This window comes from Pinus tabuliformis, chromosome J (genome assembly GCF_031772625.1).
Source record: "Pinus tabuliformis cultivar Carrire ecotype Pingquan chromosome J, CPIR1, whole genome shotgun sequence".
In the NCBI taxonomy this organism is placed as follows: Eukaryota; Viridiplantae; Streptophyta; class Pinopsida; order Pinales; family Pinaceae; genus Pinus; species Pinus tabuliformis.
This window is the reverse complement of record NC_142295.1, coordinates 1,489,530,031-1,489,552,526: the sequence shown is the minus strand read 5'-3', so window position 1 is coordinate 1,489,552,526 and position 22,496 is coordinate 1,489,530,031. Positions and strand designations below refer to the sequence as shown.

Genomic DNA, 22,496 nt, shown 5'->3' with positions numbered 1-22,496 from the left:
TTCCACAGAGATATATATTGTTCTTGCATGGTCATCTTGGAGGGAGATGAATGGGCTACATATATATACTCCACCAAGGGCAAATGGGTGCTTATATAGGTAGGACGACATGACTTCTTGGAGGACCGACTTGGTCACTTAAAGACACAAAAATATACTTTAAAAAAATCAGTTTTCTTTCTTTTAGCAAATATAAATAATATATTTTTCTTGAGCATGAAATCCATGCTTCCAATAAAATTCTTTTTGACCAAAGCATGTAAAATATGCTTAACAAATGACACATATACATTATGAAGACCAACCACAGTTACAAAATTCAGCACTCCCCCTTAACTAGGGAGGTATTCAAAATGACTTATCACGATGTTCTCAAGCCAAAAGATTCTACAAGGAAGGATCAAGATTAAGATAAGCATCATCATCACTATCATCACTATCATCTAGGTCAAGCCTCTTGAACTACAACAATCATGGCACCCACTCAATACCTATGGTACAACATCAATATCAACTAGTCACCATGATCCATTTGGTGCCTCAACCTCATGGTATCCAAACTAAGTCTTTGTTCACCATCACACGACTAGTGCACATAGTTTAGGAGAAACTCCAAACGGCTTCAACCCAAGCTGAATGCCAAAACAAGCTCACTTTAGAAAGAGATCTGAGCATGATGCTGGGAGGCTCCTGCTCACTCTAGAAAGAGATATGAGCAGCCTCTAGGACTATTCTCCAACCAAGGTCTAACTGACACAGGGAGAATATCCTCTGTCGGACCATTCTTCAAACCAAGGTCAAAGTGACACAAGGAGAATGTCTTCTACCAAATCATTCTCCAACCAAGGTCAAAGTGACACAGGAAGAATGTTAGTCCGTCAAACCATTCTTCAACCAAGGTCTATGTACTTGACATAGGGATAACCTCCCTAATAAAGTCAAAGTACATGACATAAGAAGAATGTCAATCCATGATGTTATCTAATCTGTCAAACCATTCTCCAACCAAGGTCATAATGACATAAGGGGAACTTCTCCAACCAAGGTCATAATGACAGAAAGAATATTGGACCATTCTCCAACCAGGGTTGTAAAGACATAGGGAGAATGTCCATTCATAATGGTGTCTCATTAGCTCTCCCTCTCAATAGGAGAGGTATTCTCCATGAACCCAAGCTTATCCCGAAAGTACACAAACTTCCCTCTAGAAAGAGGCTTTGTAAGAATGTCAACGATTTGCTCATCAATGGAGACTTACAGGAGTTTCACAACTCCCTTCAGCACCATGTCTCAAATGAAGTGGTATATGATCCCAATGTGCTTTTGTATTGTCATCATGATCATCACCAGCACTCGATCAAGATAATCCTGCAAGTAACCTTTGAAGCCATACTGCTTCTCAACTTGCCAATCCAGCTGCAATATACTCGGCCTCTGACATACTGAGTTTAATAGATGACTGCTTCATGCTCATCCAAGAAATTATAACAAAGCCCAAACTGAAGCAACATCTTGATGAATTCTTTCTATCTTCAGCACTCTCTGCCCAAACTAAATCTACAGTTGTACTTCTCAAATCATCCATGACCAACTGCACAATGCTAGTACTCTAACAAATGTTGAGCAAAACATCTTAGCTCAGCCATAAACAGTTATTCTCCCTTCATTGGATCTCAGATGCTTTCGGGTCACACCCTAACTAGGTTCTCCCTCTCAGGCTGAGACATATCTTGCTCAGGTTGCTCCCTCTGCCACTATGGTCTTTCATCATATCAACTATCTAGTTTGACAATGCCAAAGATAGTACATCATCTCAAACTTAGAGGTCAACTCCCTCTGAAGCTAAAACAGGGCTCTCTCACTGCTCTCTCTAACACAATTCCTTCATCCTCCATCAGAGACAGATAAAATAAGATTAACCAAGCCCAACGTGTTTTTTTGTGATATCCTTCTTTAATCATGAGACTTCTTCTCATGTACCTCAAAATCTTGAGGTAGCTTTATGTACACTTCCTCCCTTTTAATGAGAGAAGCAACCTCTGGATCAACCTGATGTAATTTCCAAAACAAAAATAATAGAAGTGTACCTTCCAACTGGAAAATGTCTTGTCATGGTCCTCTCCCTCCTACTGGGGGAATCTTCTATTCAATTCTCGTTATGCTTTAACCTTGTTGATCTTTTGGCTCCCTCTGAGCTCGAATAATATCTGTCAACTCAACTCATGATTTAGGAAAAATCTTATTATCACACACTTTACTTCATTCTTCCACTTTTTCCATCTGTATCTTTCACTATGTACCTGCAATTCTCACTAGGAGGCCATGGAAGGATAATTACGACTAATCACAAAATATAAAGACAAGAGACTATCCACTAATGAAATAGCAATAATCAAACAAGAGAGATAAAATACTTATCATGTGAGAGCGGGGTGAGCTCCCTCTTGATCTTTAGACTTCTTGCATCCATTTGCAACTTTGTCCATGCCATAATCCTAATGACATTCCTTCCTTGCAAAAGCTAGGGTTCCTTCTTTCAGCAGAAACGTCCAATCCTAGGCTTTTGCCTTCAAACCCCTTGGCTCCAAGTAACTTTGCTTTCTTATAATCATGTAGCAGCAATTTTGTATTGAGAAACTAGGTCTCCTTTTCAGCTCCCAACTATACTTGATTATTGCTTCAAAATCGTTAGCAATTTAGTTGATCAAGTTCTACTAATCTCTCATATTTCTTGAGAGGCCTTTTGGTCTCATCCTCAAAGGGAAATTTAGCTTCTCCATTACATCATGAATCATACCTTAGTGGCAATACTTTGTAACAATATCCTATCTCAGGATCATATTCACACATGACCCATATTTTACACAAGAAGGTATGTGGTAGTATATAGCATTGCAGACTTTGTACGATCAGAATTGAAATCTCATGAGTTAATCAATTCAACTCATATTTCATTTGAGTATATTGTGATGGCATATAGCATCTTCTGCTTCAACAATTCGACCTTCTTGAAAATATAATAAGTGACATTAATCAGGTCTCATTCAAACTTCAGACTCCATAATCTTGACCAAGATTAAAAAACATTTTTCAGCAAAATTTCAGTTTTAAGGATGCATTATGATTGATTTGCTCTAAGATATTCGCACTACTATCAATTTAGGATTAGGGCTCAAAAAAATTTTGATCTCTTTTTCAAGACTAAGGCATAAGACCTGATGGCTTTCCTAAGGCTCTCAGTCCTCCTGAAACTACATGGAGGCTTTTTTTCAAGCTACTAAGGCAATTCAATCTAAGGCCTATCCTCAGATAATTTCGGCCTTCTTGAGGTATTTGGTATATTGAGGATTTGAGATTGGACTTCGGTCCACTTCCAACAAATAAAAACATGCCTCAGACATTCAAACTTGTAGAATAAATTTCCTTCAAACATGAAGTTAAACCTTGACCCTTCTAATATGATGAGATATTGAAACTAGGGCATCTAGGGCTAGTTGAAAAATTAAGCCCTAGATGATGTCTTGAACCATAGAAGACTTCTATTTCAAGGGTTGCTCTTTCACCATAGCTCTGATACCATGTTGATTTTAAGGGCATCCTCTAAATAATAATTACTTCTTATGAATTTAATTAAGTTAATCCATTTCTTGTGTTATTTTCATCATAAAGCAATTATACAGAATAGCTCAACAATAAAATAAAATGTCATAAGGATCATAAAGACACAATAACACAACATTTCACCCTAGGAAAACCCACATGGGGGAAAAGCCCAACAATCCTTTCCTTATAGAATCAAGTCAACAAGAGAGAAATCCAAAGTCATAGACAAACTAAACAACATCGTACCAAGATGACCATTCTCCATGTGCCAAGCCAACCCTCCAAGATTTCCAAGATAAGATGCCTCAAACTATCCACAAATAAGTTTGCAAAGGGGTCTGCTTCAGTTCTCCAAGAGGGCCAAATTTTTCCTTTTGCCTCAGCGTCAAATGATGCCATAGAGATTCACATTATACCGCAAAATATGAGCCTCAGACTTTGTATGGTTCCACAGAGTAATGTGCCTTGGACCTTTGCACAGTTCCATAGAGATATAGCCTCAGACTTCGCATGGTTCCACAAAGTAATGTACCTCAGAGCTTCGCACAGTTCCACAGAGATATAGCCTCGGACTTTATGGTTCCACTCAGTAATGTGCCTCAGACCTTCGCACAACTCCACAGAGATATAACCTTAGACTTCGCATGGTTCCACAGAGTAATGTGCCTCAAACCTTCACAAAGTTCCACAGAGATATAGCCTCAGACTTCACATGGTTCCATAGAAATATATATTGTTCTTGCAAGGTCATCTTGGAGGGTGACGAATGGGTGCTATATATAGCCTCCACCAAGGGTGGATGGGTGCCTATATAGGCAAATTGACATGACTTCTTGGAGCTCCAACTTGGTCACTTGGAGACACAAAAAAAGACTTTAAAAAATTCAATTTTCTTTCCTTTCGCAAATATACATAGTATCTTTTTCTTGAGCATGAAATCCATGCTTCCAATAAAATTCTTTTTGAACAAAGCACGTAAAATATGCTTAACAAATGACGAACATACATTATGAAGACTGGCCATAGTTACAAAATTCAACAGTTTCAACAATCAACTTAGAGATATGAGGGAGACAATCTATCTAGATCCGCAACTCAAAGCAACAATGAGGTGGCCCATACCAGAGACTGTCCACAAACAAACCTAATCAACAATTATAACAAGTATAATGTTGTGGACTTGAAGGTAGATGTAAAAGAAGGACTATGGTTATAGTGAAAATTTAAAACTCGCCATTACATGTTACTCCAATGGCATGGTGCTCCTCTTATGGCCTCATTTGCCTTGTAATCCATACCTTGCAAAATATAACCTCTAAATGGCAGCCTAGAACATATATCTCGAACATAGAAATTGACTCCAAAAAAAAATCAACACTTGCATATATAGAACACTTTATCCTCCAAAGCTTGGAACAAGCTTGCTCACAATTTCTTCCATTAATCATTAAGATCTAATCCAAGTTACAAATGGAGAGAGCAAACCCTTATATACATATTAGCTCCATCTCCCTCATATAATAAACAATGAATGTTTCCTTAAATCCATTACTTCTCCTAAGAATAATGATAAAATAACATTCTACTAAAAGTAGAAAAAGTTTGTTGAAATCTATAATATCTTCTTGGAGCTTACAAGAAAATAATCTAGGAAACAATTTTCAATGAAGCTCATAATTCCCCGGATGCGGGTGACCATTAATGCGTTAATGGTGAGGAGACAGGACGACGACGGATAGGCTGGCCACTTGGCCCTCAGCAATCTTCCCAAGACCAGAGTTAATAATCCTCAGGGCACCTCGCAGGCGGCATTAAATGCCCACTACAGTCGAGGCAGAGCCATGCCCTGTTTAACCATGGCGCCCGATCACAATCCAGGCATTCTACCCCTGTTCCATTGCGCTTGCCCTCCGTAGGCGGCAGAGCCAACTGAGAGAACCAGCACGGGGCGACGTTGCTGGATTGTTTGTTGCCTTGATTCGGGCAATGGTTACCACCATTCCCAAACAATTCTCTGCAATTCAGCTCCTGTTCTCCAGCATTCTGATTCCTCTGTGCAAAATTCCCCTGTCTATTCCCCTTCCGCTTACCCTGACTCATTCTCTGCTCCTCTTTCCACCATGGTTCGCCACCGTATGCTTAGCAGACGTGGTGGCACGCGAGGTGGTAGCTCTCGGTCTCAGGCTCGGCATCGAAGTATTTCGGATTCCCCGACTTCCTCGGCGGAAAATCCCCACTATCCGAACACCAGAAGCAGCCGGGGCAGAGCAGGCCTCCACTGCTCTGGTCGCGATGAGGCGGCTATGCGCACTGCTCCCTTCCCTCTGCCCCTGCACCAGGTCCCCCATACCATGCAATTCCGGTTCCGCAGCTCTCTGAACTGCCCGGTCATTGTCGCCACCATCTCCATCTCCATTACTGAAGAAGCTGAGCAGAACATCCCTATGACAATTTCCATGGAGGAGACGCACAGAGCTGGTCCAAGTCGAAACAGAGGCAACGACGAAGAACAAGGTGGTAATGGTGGTCGGAACAGAAGGCATGGGAAGGTCGTTGCTGGCAGCTCGCATGAGGACTTGGGCCTGCAGAGTGACACGCAGGTAATGGAAAGCCGCATGGCGGACACGTCGGGCCCGCAGCTGGAAGCCGACAGCAGTGAAGGAGCTCAGCAGGCGGTGGGCAATGCTGAGTCGGACAACCCAGATGACTGGGCTTGCCCAATTGTGGAGGAATCCACCACATAGGAACTCGTTGCGTGCGTCACATCTACCAGGTGGCACTTCACCTAGTTCTTGGTCTATTCTGTCTTGTTTTTGTCCAGGTTGGCGGTCCAGTGTGGACGCATTGCTGGTTTCTGGGTGGGTTTGCAATGTTGTTTTTTGGTTCTCTTCAAAAAACTGTGGATAAATCCGGTGTCTTTTTGTATCTCTTTCTCTCTTTCAGACTAGTTTCCCCTCTGTTGGGGCAGTCTCAGATTTTGTTAATGGGCAACACGCTGATATAGGCCGAATCCCTTTCCGGCCAAGACACTCTGTAAATACCCTTTTTATTTTATCAATAGATTACTCTTACTTAGAAAAAAAAATGAAGCTCATAACTAATTAACTCCAACAGATATGTCAACAAAGCATAAATAATGGAGTTAGTTATATAATAATCTCTAAAAATAGAGCAAAGGCATGAGGGTGCCTCCTTGGTTTGAGGCTAGACCAAGTCTAAACTTCCAAAGATAGCAAATAGACAAGTGCACCCTTCTAAAAGCATGCGCACATGTACGATCAGTGTGTAAGAGGTGTAACAACCTCAATCAAGTGATGTAACAAATCCGTAAACACATGTGGCATGTAAATAAGGTTAATAGATGCCCAAGTGTCACATGTGACATGGTCCAAAGTAATTGGTGTGTTGGAGAACCAAATAGACACCATCCAAGGTAAGCTCATCCTTAAAAGCATGAATAAGTCGACTTCTCAACGTCCCTAGCTGGACATCTCCAAATAAATGCACAGGATCAAGTGCTAATAGTCTTTTTCCAGTGAATAAATGCAATAAAAGGTGGCGCACTCATGTGATGGAGGATATATGTTGTAACTAACCTCCATAGATTCTGCAATAAGAGCTCCAAATGGACAGATGGATCCCTTCAAGTGTATGAATCAAGTCTCAATATGTAGCTCTTTGATCATATCAACCTTCGTTCTCGTGATAGTTGTTATGTATTTATCCTCTTCCTGTTTTGAGATTTGGTTGTTGACCGTGTCCATACCCCTTTCTCTTGTAGCACTCCTTTGTGCTCAGTAAACCATAACAGATAAGCATCCCTTTAGATTTCGACCTTACATTCCATATAAAGCACTTGACCATATATCTTCTAGTCTTAGCAATTGACCATGTATCCATGACATCTCTGTCATATTTTTGGACTCATAAGAACATATTTTTCTCTTCAGGAGTATTCTCCATGTGTTAAAAAGTGTTCCTTGTGCCTTATTAGATTCTTAATATCAACCCTGATCTATTTTATCTCAACAACTAATACAAACCCAAAAAATATTTCTCGCATGCAAATTTTGAAATTGTTGTAAAAAAAAAAACACTGATATTCTAACTCAGTAAATTAATTTGCCGTGGAATAAAAATGAGAAATCAATGACATGCAACATGGGAAAATACTGGGTAAGACCCACAGAGAAATACACAGAGAAATTATCAGTTGTTCTTCAAACCTATCACATGTTTCCCAAGGAAAAAAATCCACTCAGAAGACTCAGCCTGCTGCTGGAAATAAAAAAATTGGCCTGCTGACCAAACTTGACCCCTGCGCTGTTGTGCATACTGTCTCAGCCGCATGTGTGAGCTGCAGCCTACCTCTGTTGCCACACATGTGAGCCGCAGCCTCCTCTCAGTTGCACATATGAGCCGCAGCCTCCTTTCAGCCTCCTCTTTGCTGTCTCAGCCTCCCTCTCTCTCCAACTCAGCCCTCTGAATTCCTTTCTCTCTCCTGAGTGAAGTCAAGCCAACCTCTTGGGCAAAATCACTAGCTCAAGCACTCAATCAATTAATGTGTTTCAACTCATCATTAGGCTTATTTAATGATTTCATTTGGCCAAATCCTTAGCCCTAATCTTCTAAGTGATCAATGGCAAGGATTAAATCCTAAGATCATTTGAGATCAACGGTTGAGATTATATCGTCTAAGTCACTTAAATAAAGTAAGTTACTTATCATTAGACTTTGGCTTAATAGTTCCCAATAATTAATTATTGAACTTTTCCTAAGTTAAACTTTGGCAAGAAATCAAAAAATCACCTACACATCGCACGCAAGCACCCAAAGATGCAAATCGTAGTCTTCTCCATGCTAAGACACAAAACTAGAAGAAGACCTTCCGCAGCTACAGAAAACAACATGCCTGCCACAGATTCTTTGTGTAAGTAGTCATTTTATCTCTTCTCTTTCTTTGTTTTCCCGATCTATGTATCACATCATGTTTGTAACTGATTCCAAAGGTTGTGGATGTGGATTCTGCAGGCCAAGATGTTCTGGAAATACGCTTATGGTTAGATCATTCCTGGAGGAGTCAAACAGACAGGTTCATTTTAATCCTTGCTCAGATTCAACATTGATTTCAGAGGATCTTCTCACAAACGGCTTGCAATCAAATCCCTGTTTTTTCCAATTACCAGAATACAAAGGCAGTCCAAATTGGACCCCTTTTTCCCAGAAATTTTTCGCAGCTGCTTTGTCATTTCATTGTTTTGCAGATGGGTGCTATACTCTGAGTTGATTTAGACATAGTGGATTTCTTCATAAGTACAAAAGACATCAGAAAAATTGTGCTTCAAATCCAAACCGTGTGCTGGTTGATTAACAATCTTCTAATAGCTACAATTGATAACACACCATATCCCTCCTACTGCTGTCTTAGAAGTTTAAAAAAACTCAGACACTTAACGCCAAAAACATTTCTGTCAGTGAATGAACAAAAATGAGCCCAACTTGTATTAAATACTGATGTTTTTATAAATTATAGATAAGTCGGCCCTCTTTGTTCTTTTTGTAATTGGAGAAAAGTCGGACCCAATATTTTTGCTTGGAATAGGTCAGCCTGGAACTTTTCTTCAAATTTTGTAGACTGTACTGTTACTGAACAGGTGCCTTCATACTTGGGTTTTTTAAGAGCTAGTGGAGATATAAGACCATTTTCAAGGAGGCCCTTTTTTATAAATAATCCGTTCCTTCTTTCCATGCTGGGTGTTTCCTCAAAATAAGACTTTAAGGGCTCATGGAATGCCTTGAAAAATTTAAAATACCTTGCTGCCATTTATCATCCCTTATTCAGATTTGATGCAGTGGCCGTCATTTAAGAGTGTACCAATACTGAGATTTTTTGCATGTATCTTCCGCAACGGCTGTATGAGAGGTGCAATGGAAGCTCTTTATAAATCACCGACAAGTCACTTATCTGGGACAGACTGCTCAGAATTCACAATAAAATCTGCTACAGGAAATGGACTAGTTCAGATCATCACCTTAATGCAATATGGAGGAAATATTGACTCAACTGGTGTACATATGCCTTTTCTGAATGGGATCCTAGGGAATATGTTTCATAATAGAAACAAGGAAACCCACCCTTTCCTGCTTGATTAATGATCCTGATTTTTTATAAAAACAATTTCTTTATCACAGACCTGGGATGTAACTTCAGACTTTTCTTTCTTAAGATGTACTATATGTACCTGATCTAAAGAAGAACCTAGTATCTATCTCGGCGATGGAGGACAAACGATTCAAGGTGGCATTCATTGATGGAAAGGTACTTGTTTGGAAAAGAAATTTCAAAGAAGCAATTACTCTTGGATTCAAGGTTGACAACCTATATCAAGTTGGAGGAAGTCCATTGGGAGTTATGTCTTGCGACACATCTCTTCAATCCGAATTATGGCACTGGACATTTGCTCATCTATATTATAAAGCCCTACTGGATGCAAGGAAGATGGTGACAGGTATGCCCAAATTTAAAGTAGAACATGAAGGTGTTTGTCAGGGATGTGCCGAAGGAAAACACACAAGGGGACCATTCCCATCAAGTGATAGCAAGACTACCGACATTTTGCAATTGGTTCATTCTAATCTATCTAGTATGTTTCCCGTGACATATTTGGGAGGATATTTATATTATGCTATCTTTGTGGATGACTTCTCTCGCAAAACTTGGATTTATTTCTTGAAGAAGAAGTGCGAAGTGTTCACATGGTTCCGCTCTTTCAAAGCCTTGGTCGAAAATCAAACAAGGAAAAAGATTAAAATATTTAGGATCGATTATGGAACCGAATATGAATCAAATGAGTTCAATGACTATTGTAGAGAAGCTGGCATTAAGAAGGAAACTACTACCGCATATACTCCTAAGCAAAATGGTGTTACCGAAAGGAAGAACCGTTCCATTATAGAAGCCACTCGTGCCATGCTACATGATCAAAGCCTCCCGAAGTTCCTATGGGAAGAAGCTACCAACACTGTCGTGTACGTTCAAAATAGATGCCCTCATCAAGCGTTGGACTCCAAAACTCCCAAAGAAGTTTTTACCGATAAGAAACCAGATGTTTCTCATTTTAGAATTTTTGGTAGCCCCGTGTATTTTCATGTGCCGAAAGAAAAGATAAGCAAATTGGATGCATCTAGGAAGAAAGGAAGATTTGTGGGCTACAGTGAAACTTCTAAGGCATATAGAATCTATGTTCCTAGTCAAAGAGAAGTGAAGATAAGTCATGATGCCATCTTCAATGAAGATGCTGCCCTTGGGAAGATTAAGAACCTTCCTATTCCAAGGAAGGACAAAGAAGCAAATACAGGAAACCAGGGAGAACCGCATGATGAGTCAATGCCCGATGTTGAAGGACCAATGGATCCCATTGATCCACCTCCTCATGAGCCCTCCTCCTCAAAAAGGAGACCCTCATGGCTTAGGGGAGCTCCCAAAGATGCCGAGAGACATATTGCACCAAGGGGGACATTTTGTTGAAATTTCTAAATATTACCCATTAGAAATCCCTACTGCATTATCTGGTTTATTTCACCTACTTGTTTATTCCTTAACAAGTTATTTATTCATATAAATACTGAAAATAAACACAAATGCAGCCTTAACTCATATACAGATCAACAACTGAAATACTAGACAAACACACAAGGGACACCGTTATTTTTGGACAATCGTCCCCGGAAAAACCCAATGCAGGAAAATCAGTGCAGCAGTTATGAGGGTTTGATTATTATGCAAATTTCTTGAGTACAACTAGGGTGCCAAACTGGCTCACCCAACAGAGGATTTTACACGACTATAATACCTCTTCTCGGAAGCAGATATTCAGCTTCTCGGCACTACTCTGCCCCACGAAAATCCTTCTGGCACTTCTCCAAGGTTGTACATCATCCCTGCTAGCCTCTGTGTAGCTCTAAAACCTCTACGTCAGCCTTCTACCTCTCTGTGTTAGCTCTCTGGCCTTCTGCGTCACCCACGCAGGCCCCTCAGCCTCTACACAGCCTCTCGTTGCCTATGCGTGGCTCCTTCTGCCTTCGAAGTCCACGTAGCCACCTCAAACACTGCGCTGACCCTCTGGCACTATCTTTGCCTCTCCGCTATGTACTCACTGCCCCTCGCTGCAACTCAGATCACTTGTTCTAATTTTCTCAGCAAACCCCACTCCAGAAAATCGAACTGATTGATCAATCTTGGTGTATCTCCAACTAACCCTCAAGCCTCCTCTTATACTTTTCCTGTTGAGTCTTCAACGGCCGAGATTAAGTCTCTAATGAACGACTAAGATTAGATTTGGCTTGATCCATGTCATTTAGAACATTCTCACCCACATTTATATTAATACCCATTAATATTTTAATTTTCCTAAGTTTAGATTTAGGAACTCCATTAAAAATATTAATTATTTTAATATCTCTCTAAATGGGTGGAATTTCCCCAAACCATTTCTGGGTCTTGAAGATCTCATGTGCTTTATCCTCTCCACCAATTTTCATGGCTAGAGCACATTCGATGCTACCACAAATCAACACACTTCGTGAAAGTAAGAAGCTGAATAGGTACCAAGGGTTGCCATGAGCACCATCATTCAAACTGAGTCGTGCACATTTGAAGAAGCTGTGTAGCACCAAGTATGGAAGGATGTTATGAACAAAGAGTATGTGTCGATTATGAAGAATGATGTCCCTAGACCCAAGGGCAAATCTATGGAGTTGATGGAAGTGCTGAAAAGTTCAATGCCAGGTTTGTTGCTCGAGGCTTCTCTCAAAAGGAAGGAGTGGACTATGATGAGATATTTGCACCAGTTTCCTGATATACCATCATCTATTCGATCATTGCCCCTACTGCCTCTCAAGGATGGAATTTACATCAAATGGATGTCAAGACCGCCTTCTTGCATGGTTCACTTAAGGAGGAAGTCTATGTAGAAAAACCCAAGGGGTTCGAAGTTCAAGATCGGGAGACAAATATATGCAGGTTGAAGAAAGCCCTTTATGGGTTGAAGCAAGCTCCTCGAGCTTGGTATGAGAGGATCGACAGCTATCTAATGAAGTTGAGTTTTACAAGAAGTGACGTTGATCTGAACCTTTATTTCAAGGTTGAAAATGATAGACCTCTCATCTTGGTACTTTATGTGGACGATCTCTTTCTGACAGATGCAGACCCTCGTATTTATTAATGCAAGAGGGAGTTGGCTTCCAAATTCGAGATGAAGGACCTAGGATTGATGCACTACTTCCTAAGCTTGGAGGTCCGGCAAAAGCCAAATGAGATTTTCCTTTCCCAAGGAAAATACATTGTGAAGCTACTTGAAAGATTTGGGATGGTGGATTGTAAGTCCGTGACTACTCCAATGGAACTCAAATTCAAGAAGCTATGTGGAAGTGTTGATGGGCCCGATCTCGGAAATCATTCAGAGTATCGTCAACTTGTGGGGGGCCTGATATTCTTGGTGAACTCTCGTCCGAACATATGCTTTGCAGTAAATATGTTGAATAAATTTATGGTCGAGCCTCATCACATACATTGGATTGCTACCAAGAATCTTCTGAGATATCTTCGGGGCACAATCACCTATGAACTAAGGCTCCAAGTTATTCTGATGTTGACTGGGCTAGCAGTGTGGTGGATCGTAAGAGCACATCAGGATGTTGCTTCTCACTAGGTTCTGCTTCGATATCCTCAATGAGCACGAAGTAGAAATCGGTTGCCTTGAGCACCGTTGAGGCTAAATATATTGCTACTACTATGGCCTCATGTGAAGTTGTTTGGTTGAGCAAGCTCTTTAGTGAGTTGTGTGGACATGTGTTAGATACCACTGTAATCTACTACGACAATCAAAGTGAGATTTGTCTTTCTGAGAATCTCGTGTTTCATGATCGCTCCAAGCATATTGATATCAGGTGCCACTTTATCCAAGATATGGTACAACGGAGAGCAATAAAGCTTCATCACATTGGGACTGATGAATAGGTCGCAGATATTCTTACGAAGCCCCTGGGGAAGGTCAAATTCTTAACCTTCCGTGAACGACTTGGAGTCACGAAGAGACCCTCTTATGAGGGTCCTGTTTGAGTTGGATATTGAGCTCTAGGAGCTCTGGAGGGCTTGGGTACTTCTTGGAGCGATAAGCGACCATAGGATGAGTGGTTCACCTTCCCCTAGTGGTGCGTTGTGTACAAGGTGAGTGGTCCACCTTCCCCTGTGATACCCCATGATGGTCGATATATGCATAGGATGAGTGGTTCACCTTCTATGGCATATGAGCAGGATGAGTGGTTCACCTTCTCCTGCCGATACATCCTACCCATGTAGTCTGGGACTCATGGGAAGTACCTCTCTTCTGGCCAATGAGTAGGGAAATGAGGATAAGAAACACATTGCCCATAATCTTATCTGCATCTTCCTTTTTATTTTTTTGATTATTGATTTGAGTGAATGCTATGCTGCAACTCTTGATCTAGAAACAAAGAAAAGTGATGTTCTTGGAAGAGGTTAATCAACAAAACCCCTCTCACTCCCCCCAAGTGGTGTAGGCATGTAGTTCTTTTTATTCCTCCAACTGCAATTTTAAGCTGCATGGAATATTTTCTTCCTTCTTCTCTACCATGTCACAAATATCTATAACAGCTTAATGTTGGATTTCCAGGCTAACCTCTGGATAAGGTCAACCTCATGCCCTGTGATTCTTGCGAGGTGGTATTGAACTGTTAATTTCTCCAACAATAAGATTTCAACAAAGCTTGCAATTTGTTGATATGTTGTGTAAGAAATTTCCCCATATTCCCATAATTGATCCAAAGCCTATTGAATGTTGGTATCCAACTAATGAAACAGGGACCAAAACTAAAAACAAAACAACACTAAAAAAAATTGCAAAAAAATATCAAACCATGGAAATCCGCAAAACTCTAAGGACACAAAAACAAGAGACAAAGATTGTACTCATTGCAAAATTTTGCATTAATCTAATTGAAGGAAAAAAGGGTAACAAAAATAAAAGATAATAAACATTTCAACATACCTGGGAGTCTAGATACTGCCAATGAAAATTGATGTTCATTCCATAGAAGAGTAGCTTATGGCAAAAAAATCCACGTTTGCCCCTTCAAAACCTGCGAGAAGAGTGTCCTTCATCCAAATCGCAAAAAACGGCAGGTGAAAATGCAATATTTTAGGGTTAAAGTTGCCATATATAGGCATAATTCTCAGAAGGGGCATAAAGTGATTTCAGATAAGGGTTTGAAATTGAAAAAGGGTGTAAGGAAAACAATAGTTCCCAGCAAGAGGGCCTTTGAAGAGGGATTGAAGCTTGGAGCCTGCAATTCCTCATTTGCTAACAAATAAAGTGTAAAATTCTTGGTTTGGGGCTGGACTGCGGTGATTTTCCCCTTTAGGGGAATTATGTGGAAAAAAAATTCAGCTGCATCTCTCCTCTTTCTCAATATCTTGCCAAAAACCCCAAGTACCCTTGATAAAACTGATATATCCTGTAGTATATAAAGGGTACAATGTGCCACTTGGGTTTAGCCCGGGTGGTTGGGAGGAAGATTGTTATCCTCCCCACCCAGGTTCAATTCCTACAAGCGACATGTTGAGCTCTTAAAGAGTATACATTGTAATGGCTTCAAGCCTTGTTGTTGACCAGCCTTGTACCCTGAAGATTCTAGGGTTTACCCTGGGTATCATCCTTGAAATGAAGGTTTTCCCCATGTATCTAACCTGGAAAAGAAAAATGTAGAGTGTACAATGTAAACTACATACTATATATAGTATATCTCTTGTGGAGTTGATTTGAATCATGACTATAGCTTCTTTATCTATGCCACCTTTTTATTGAAATATTGCATAATATGAATATAGTTATTTCTTTTATATTCAACAAGCTTGACAGCCCCGGGTTCTACAGAATATCATTTCTTATACTCAAGTTTAAACCCTCTGACGGTTGACCTATGTTTCTCGTTTTGTAATTATTTCCCATTTCTAGTCTCTAGTAAAATAGCATCCATAAAGCAATCTTCAAATACTCGTATATTTCTCAATGAAAGATATAAGCTGAATCTATGATCAAAAGAATCGCAATGCTAGATGGTTGCACTACTCTAAGCAACAAAGTTAATATTATTTGTGTACAGCATGATTGCCATAACCTATGATAGATATGCTTAAAACTCCACTGTCTGGATTCTTTTAAAGACAGCTTTATATCTTCTATTGCCTGAACTTGAAACTAACCATTTCAGTAAAAAATAGGCATTCCTTTCAAATTCTTAAACCATAGTTTTGCTAGTTAAACATTCTAACATTCATGGCATTAAACTTTAAAGCCATCAACTGTACCAGTAAAGATGTTAAAAAAGAAGATGGAAGTTGAAAATTCTTCTATTCCTAAGGTGTCATCATTCTCTTCTGCCAAATCATCTTCAAAAACACTTAGGCATATTTATGAAACAATTCAATCTAGTAATGAAGCAATTATCATCCCTTCAACCTCATAAGACTGCAGTATTTAACCAAACAGCATATAATGGAATGCACTCTACCACATGCCTAGGAATAGTTTCTTTCTATAATCAAATCCAATACATGTCCCCTCTGCTTTTCAGGGGAAATAAAGACAAACTTAATTTGTTTAGTTTTAGCATTTTATTATCGTGAACACCCAACAAGTGGCATGTGAAAAATGTATGATGTTTTGCCCTCAATTAATAAGTGTGTCACACATGGAAAGCACAACCTCAGCATTGCAAAACCAGAAATATGTATTTGCTGTATAAGTGAAAATATATACCTTGCCTCTTGGACTTCTTTAAAATCCTGAAGATGATCAAATACAGGCACAGGAATTCTTTCAATTTCAATTTCCCCAAATGATGTATCAATTTCTCCAGATGATGTATCTTTATTTGAATGTTCCGTGTTCATAACATCAGGCATCATAACTTGGAAATAGATCTGAGATTCCATTAGAATAATCTAAATTTAGATCAAATTCTAAATTACAAAATAACATATGGGTTCAAGATTACAACCATACCTCGGATTTTGCCCATATTGGGGTCCTTGCACGATACATCTGCACTTCAGCATTTGAAAGATACCAGCGGCGCTTCTCTTCAGAGTTATTCCCTTCTTTTCCTGTCCCTCCACTACCAGTAGAATGAGGAATAATAGTTCCATTTCTATAGCCTCCCAAAGCCTGTTTTCCTGTCTTCCCACTTCGGGTTCCCTGTTTACAAAGATTATCTATGTCCTCTTCGCTCTCTGTCCTGTTTGGAATTTGACAAACATCCCACTTTTGATGTGTCTCAACCACAGCTCTCAAATCTTGTTCTTGGCTCAGCTCACAAGGGCCACCACCTATTCCGGAAGCAACATTACCAGAGTACACAGTGTCCGCTCCATTATACACATGGAAAGAATATTGTACCAAATGTCCAGAAGGAAAGAAAACCCATAGCTGGTTTTTTGAGCTGAAATTTCCAAGATCAGATTGTATGGTCTGGGCACCCCCATTACGGAAAACAGCAGCAATAGCACCAGCAGAAGAATTTGTCCTGCCTGTTGCAGCAGCTGCAGCACCACTCACAGTACCCCGCCAACCAACATTACCATTCTTTATCCTGCTCACAACAGATAGAGTGATGGGAGGTGAAGGTGGTGGAAGAGGTTGCTGATTGGCCCTCAACAGCCCGGAGCATGACCACCAACATACTGTAGGACTCCGTACATGGGAGGATACCCTGCTTCCATCCATAAGTGTTCCCTCATGGGTATGCAAGCCAACAGCCCCACCGAAAGGCGAGATTGCAAACAAATGGCTAGTTCCCCTAGATGAACTAATGGCGATCCAATGACTGTCATTGCTAAAACTTATATCCTGTATCACCTGTTTGTGATGAGAATATTTAGAGCTAAAGAAACTTGCTGTATGAAAAGAACAGAACATTATGCATAAGACAGAGGTCAAGAGATGCTCAAGATGTAATTACTTATTTACCGCATTTGTAAGCCCCCGAATGAGCTTGTACAGATGAACATATGATGCATTTGCCTCCAATCCTGCAGAACTGGAGCCATTTCTCCCTGGCATGATGCGAAAAACATTGAGGTTATGCCCACGCACAGATGCAGTCACAAGAAGAGTACCACTGGGGTCAAAGCATAATGCTGAGAGGGGGCTGGTATGTGCTCTAAATTGTGCAACAATTGATTTGCCAACAAAATCCCTCACAATCACCTGCAAAAACATATCCGCCTCTTCAAAAATTCAAAACTCCATCATGACATGATGTGCATACCTACATTTTCCTCAAACATTAAGCTGTGGCATACTTTATCAGTCAGAAAAATAAGATAGAAAAGCATCAGAAGGAGGATCAGATATCAATGTTTTCAAGGGAAAATGGATGATACTTCCTCAGTGTACAGATAATAACTTAGACAACTATATTCTTATACATTTTTTAAGAAAATGTGCTATAGGAAGAACATACTGTTCCTGCATGCTCCAGCTCACAGGTATGTCCAGGTGAACCATTACAATTGTTTTTCCAGCTTGGGCTTCCTGATCTCGGAGAATTGGTTCCATCAGGAAGAAGCTCCGAATAATACTTTGTCAATGTCTTGTATCCCTTGTCTCCAAGGGTTACAATTCCAGCTGCAATTTGCCTGCTAGATTCTTTTGCATAATGTGCAACTAAACTGCCACTTGCAGGTGATGTAGATGGACTAACACCTGGAGATGGAGTCAGATGTTGAGGACTGGCTCGGAAGCTATTGGAAACCAAAGCATGGTTTGCAGCATAGGCCAGCCATCTTGACCCTACAGCCAAAGGACCATAGCCTATATTTATGCTTCCTGTAGCTTGTCCCCCTTGAGGGATAGGGTAAGTGAGAACACTGAAAGTGTTCTGGAGAGTAGCCGCATCAAAACAGTATATCTACCAAATAAGAGTGAGGAGGTTAGATTATAGAATGTGAACTAACAAAAACAAAAACAAAACAGTAAATGAACACAAATTGCTTACTTGGGCAGCAAGGGCAACAGCTATAATTCGAGAACTGCAACGAACTGTATAAACAGCTGACCTGAACCTTAATACATGTACATAACTGTGTGACCTTAAGGAGTAAAATCGAACAGCCATGGGAACAAAACCACTGCTCCCTGACTGAGGAGGGCTGCCAACGACTCCCCCATATCCAGAGCCAAATCCACCTTGAACAGTACCTCCATTGAGAGTTCCATCTCCTGTAACAACCAACAATAGAGGCCGAACAGCATTGAAACCCTCATCCGCACTCCCAGAGGTGATTGGCCTTGGTTGCATTTGCAGGAATGAAACAGGACCATCCTGCTTCGAGATCAGCTCCCTCACATCATTAGTTTCCTCAACATCCCAAACTTGGAAACCATTCACATAGCCAAGCAGGAGAACATGATGGGAAATATTTTCGCCAAGTTCTAGCTTATCGAATCCTGCCCACTGAACCTGTGCCACAAAATAAGTTGAAATATATGTCAGTTTTTTTCAACTACCACGGCACTTCATGCCTTAAACTAACCTTGTGCCCATAACACCACCTCTATTAGACTCTCAAATATCCACAGAAATTTTGAAAGAGAACAGAAAAGGTAATGGCAGCTCCAGGTAAACCCAAAGCTTAAATTTAATATCCTGACCTGACCTATCTATATTCCTTATCAAGCACAGACATTGATTTATTTCTACTTTGTACTTCCTTTTCCCGCATATTATTTTTCACCTTCAATTATGTTAAGGGCCATTTCAAGCTTATGACGCAAGCCATAGTCAACACCCATTACAGTATTTTTCAAAGTAGTGCAAACTACAGATTTCTTCACATTAAAGTAATTCTGACAGTGTCAATCATGGTATTCGGATACCACACAGAATTGCAAAAATTACATCAAATACAATACAACATTACATCCCCTGCCAATACATGCTAGAAGACCCAACATATCAGACTGGACACCATCGTCCAAATCTATATTTTACATTGCAAGGACAAAACCTTTAATGGTGCTTGAATTGAAAGTTCAACCGTAACCAATGGAACACAAAAGTGCCATATAAACTCTTGCTACTTTCAAAACCATGTTTACAACAATTAGTCCAGAAAAAGGAAAGAGTGCCTTTTCCGATAATTGAATCGCCTTTCACTTTCTTTTTTTAAAGATCACTCGCAGAATATTAAATGTTCACAGGCATATAGTTGGAATAAGAGATTTCACTAGCAAAAAATATGATTGAAATTCTGGTGAAATGTGAGAAGCTCATTATAATAAGAATAGAAAAGAATGAAAAAGGAAACCATAGTAGGCCAAGCTCCCTGGGTGTCGGAAATTCCAATTTAGTTAATTTGACAATAATCAGCTGTATGCATACTCAACAGGTTAATCACCGTTACTACTTCTTAAAAGGCACCTTGAACTATTTCACCAGAGAGATTTTGAGATGACCTATTGCATCACTGCATATTTCAATACGCGCTTAATTTCAAGCTAATTTATTACATCTTCGCATTTATGAACACCGATCAGCTGGAAATTTATTAGAATACAGTTCCCGGACCTAAATCCCTCCGCTCAATTTTAAACAAACATAAATTAAACAATCTCATATATGATTACGGACTTAATTCATGCAATTTTTTTGGTCATCTTGTCGTTTATCACTACCAATCCGCTAAAAATTGACCGCAGTCCAGTTCACAGACCTAACTTCTTCGACTTAATTTTTTAAAAACGCAAATTTTAAACCTCATAAATAATTACATGCTTAAGTTTATGCAATCTATTAATTCTTCAGTTAACGCAAATTAGCTGCAAATTTACTGAAATCCAGTGCACGGACCTATATTCCTCCGCATGATTTTAAAGAAACGCAAATTTGACAACCCCATAATCATTACATGCTTAAATTCATGCTAAATTATTAATTATTCAGTCAAAGCAACACCAGACGCAAATTTACTGAAATTCAGTTCACAGACCAATATTCCTCGACTTAATTTTAAAGAAACACAAGTTTGGCACCCCTGTAAATGATTACGTGCTCAAATTCAGGCTAATTTCTTAAATCTTCAGACATCTTTACACAAATCCGCTGCAAATTTACCGGCAACCTGCTCAAGGACCTAAATTTGTGGACTTAATTCTAAAGAAGCACAAATTCAACGACCTCGTAAACAATTCCTCTAAGGAGAAAAACAAAGGCCAGAAAACTCATCAAAATAGAGCTAATAAATATTAACTACCTGGTCACGAGGGCTGTCGTCTTCGGCATGGGATATGGAAGAGGCAACGGAGGCTCCGGCAGAGCGAAGAGTGGAGGCCACGCTAGTGGCGCTCTTTATATAACTCGATATCGCCTTAAACGAAGTCGGAAAAAATCCGCTGCTGCGATTCGATCTCTGACCTCGCCCGCCCTGCAATTTATTGTTGCCATCGTTCCTCATCCCCTCAGAAACCCTCGCATGTGCCCCAGGACTGCTTATATCAGCCCTAGAATTATTGGCCTTGGACAGCAGCCCTTACAGAGACCCCAGCTCCGTCCTCCATTCAAGAAGAAGAAAAAATCCCAAATCCACCGAAAATAAACAGGGGAAAAAAAAAACAGAGTTAAAGAATCATAATAACAAAACTATGGCCATCAGCGCCAGGGTCTTGAGGTTCCTCGTGACAAATGAATCGCACAAAACAAAGCATACAGCCTGGAAATAAAAATATCGGCCTGGAGCCTTTAAGGGAAAATTAAGTGCAGTGGAATTCGAACCCGGGACCTTAGGGCCGAAAGATTTCTACATACTGCTGGTCCTTTCCTTGATCTGGATCGGACGATAATTAATAGAGCACGCTGCCTGTCTGCCTGCCTTCTCTCCCTCTTTGCTTAAGCAGTCGTCAAAATTACGGCGAGCTTCACAGTAATTCCGCCCCCTAGAATAGTGAAAAACGCTTTTTCACCCCAATGTTATTCTCCTCCGTTCTGTTGTGACGGTGAAGTTTCGGCAGAATCGAGGGCGCCGGAGCGCCGTTACCCGACACCGTCGTTCGCCGGGGGTGGAGACTTGCGGTAAATCCGGAACAGTATGACGTAAAGTTCCGCAGAGCAGAGACACGGTTCTCCATTGAATTACTGAAGCAAATAATTTGGACAGAATTTATCTGCATTGGGCGTTGACACGTGGCAAGCTCAACAATTAGTTGACGTGGCGCTGCTTTTATGTTGGACTTTAATGGAGTGACTTGATAAGTGTATAAATTTATTTTTATGTTTTTTTCTTTTGAGATTTATTACATGTTAATTAAATTATGATTAAAAACTTTTTACAAGATTAATGATTTTAAAATAAATAATAAATTTAAACATATAGATATTAAAATTCCCATTTATTAAAATATATAAATATTAAAATTCCCAGTAATTAAAATATATAGATATTAATATATTAAAATTTCCAAGATCATTTTTGAAAATGATGCTAAACCCAAATCAATATAAAAATCAAAAATCAAAACAGTTGTTGAATTGAGGCTTTTGTGATCTATAATAGTTATAAGTAGAACTTCGGCCTAAATCACATATAGAAAGACTTTTGTCGACGCGTTTCGAACCAAGTAGAACTTCGGCCTAAATCACATATAGAAAGACGACGCGTTTCGAACCAATCAGTGTGGTTCATCGTCAAGACAAGTTCAAGTATAGCTTTTACACCATCCTTAATAAATTAGAAAATAATTTTATGAACAAAAGATTAAGTTTATACGTTTAATTTTAAATTGGTGTTTTGTTAAAATTTATTTTAAAATTGTAAT

The 22,496-nt window shown here is 39.8% G+C and overlaps 1 protein-coding gene across 1 annotated transcript in view; it reads right to left on the bottom strand.

Moving 5' to 3' along the window:
• The window catches only part of LOC149233051 (autophagy-related protein 18g-like), a 70,659-nt gene extending 48,873 nt beyond the window's left edge, over positions 1-21,786 (bottom strand). The window contains exons 1-6 of the mRNA XM_089379662.1: positions 20,939-21,786; positions 18,682-19,146; positions 18,148-18,594; positions 17,652-17,891; positions 16,689-17,540; positions 16,443-16,606 (exon numbers count right to left, since the gene is read on the bottom strand). Of these exons, the coding sequence (XP_089235788.1) occupies positions 16,443-16,606; positions 16,689-17,540; positions 17,652-17,891; positions 18,148-18,594; positions 18,682-19,146; positions 20,939-21,139 (2,369 nt within the window). The 5' untranslated portion in view covers positions 21,140-21,786. The remainder of the gene's footprint in view (positions 1-16,442; positions 16,607-16,688; positions 17,541-17,651; positions 17,892-18,147; positions 18,595-18,681; positions 19,147-20,938) is intronic.
• Between the last annotated feature and the right edge of the window lie 710 nt (positions 21,787-22,496).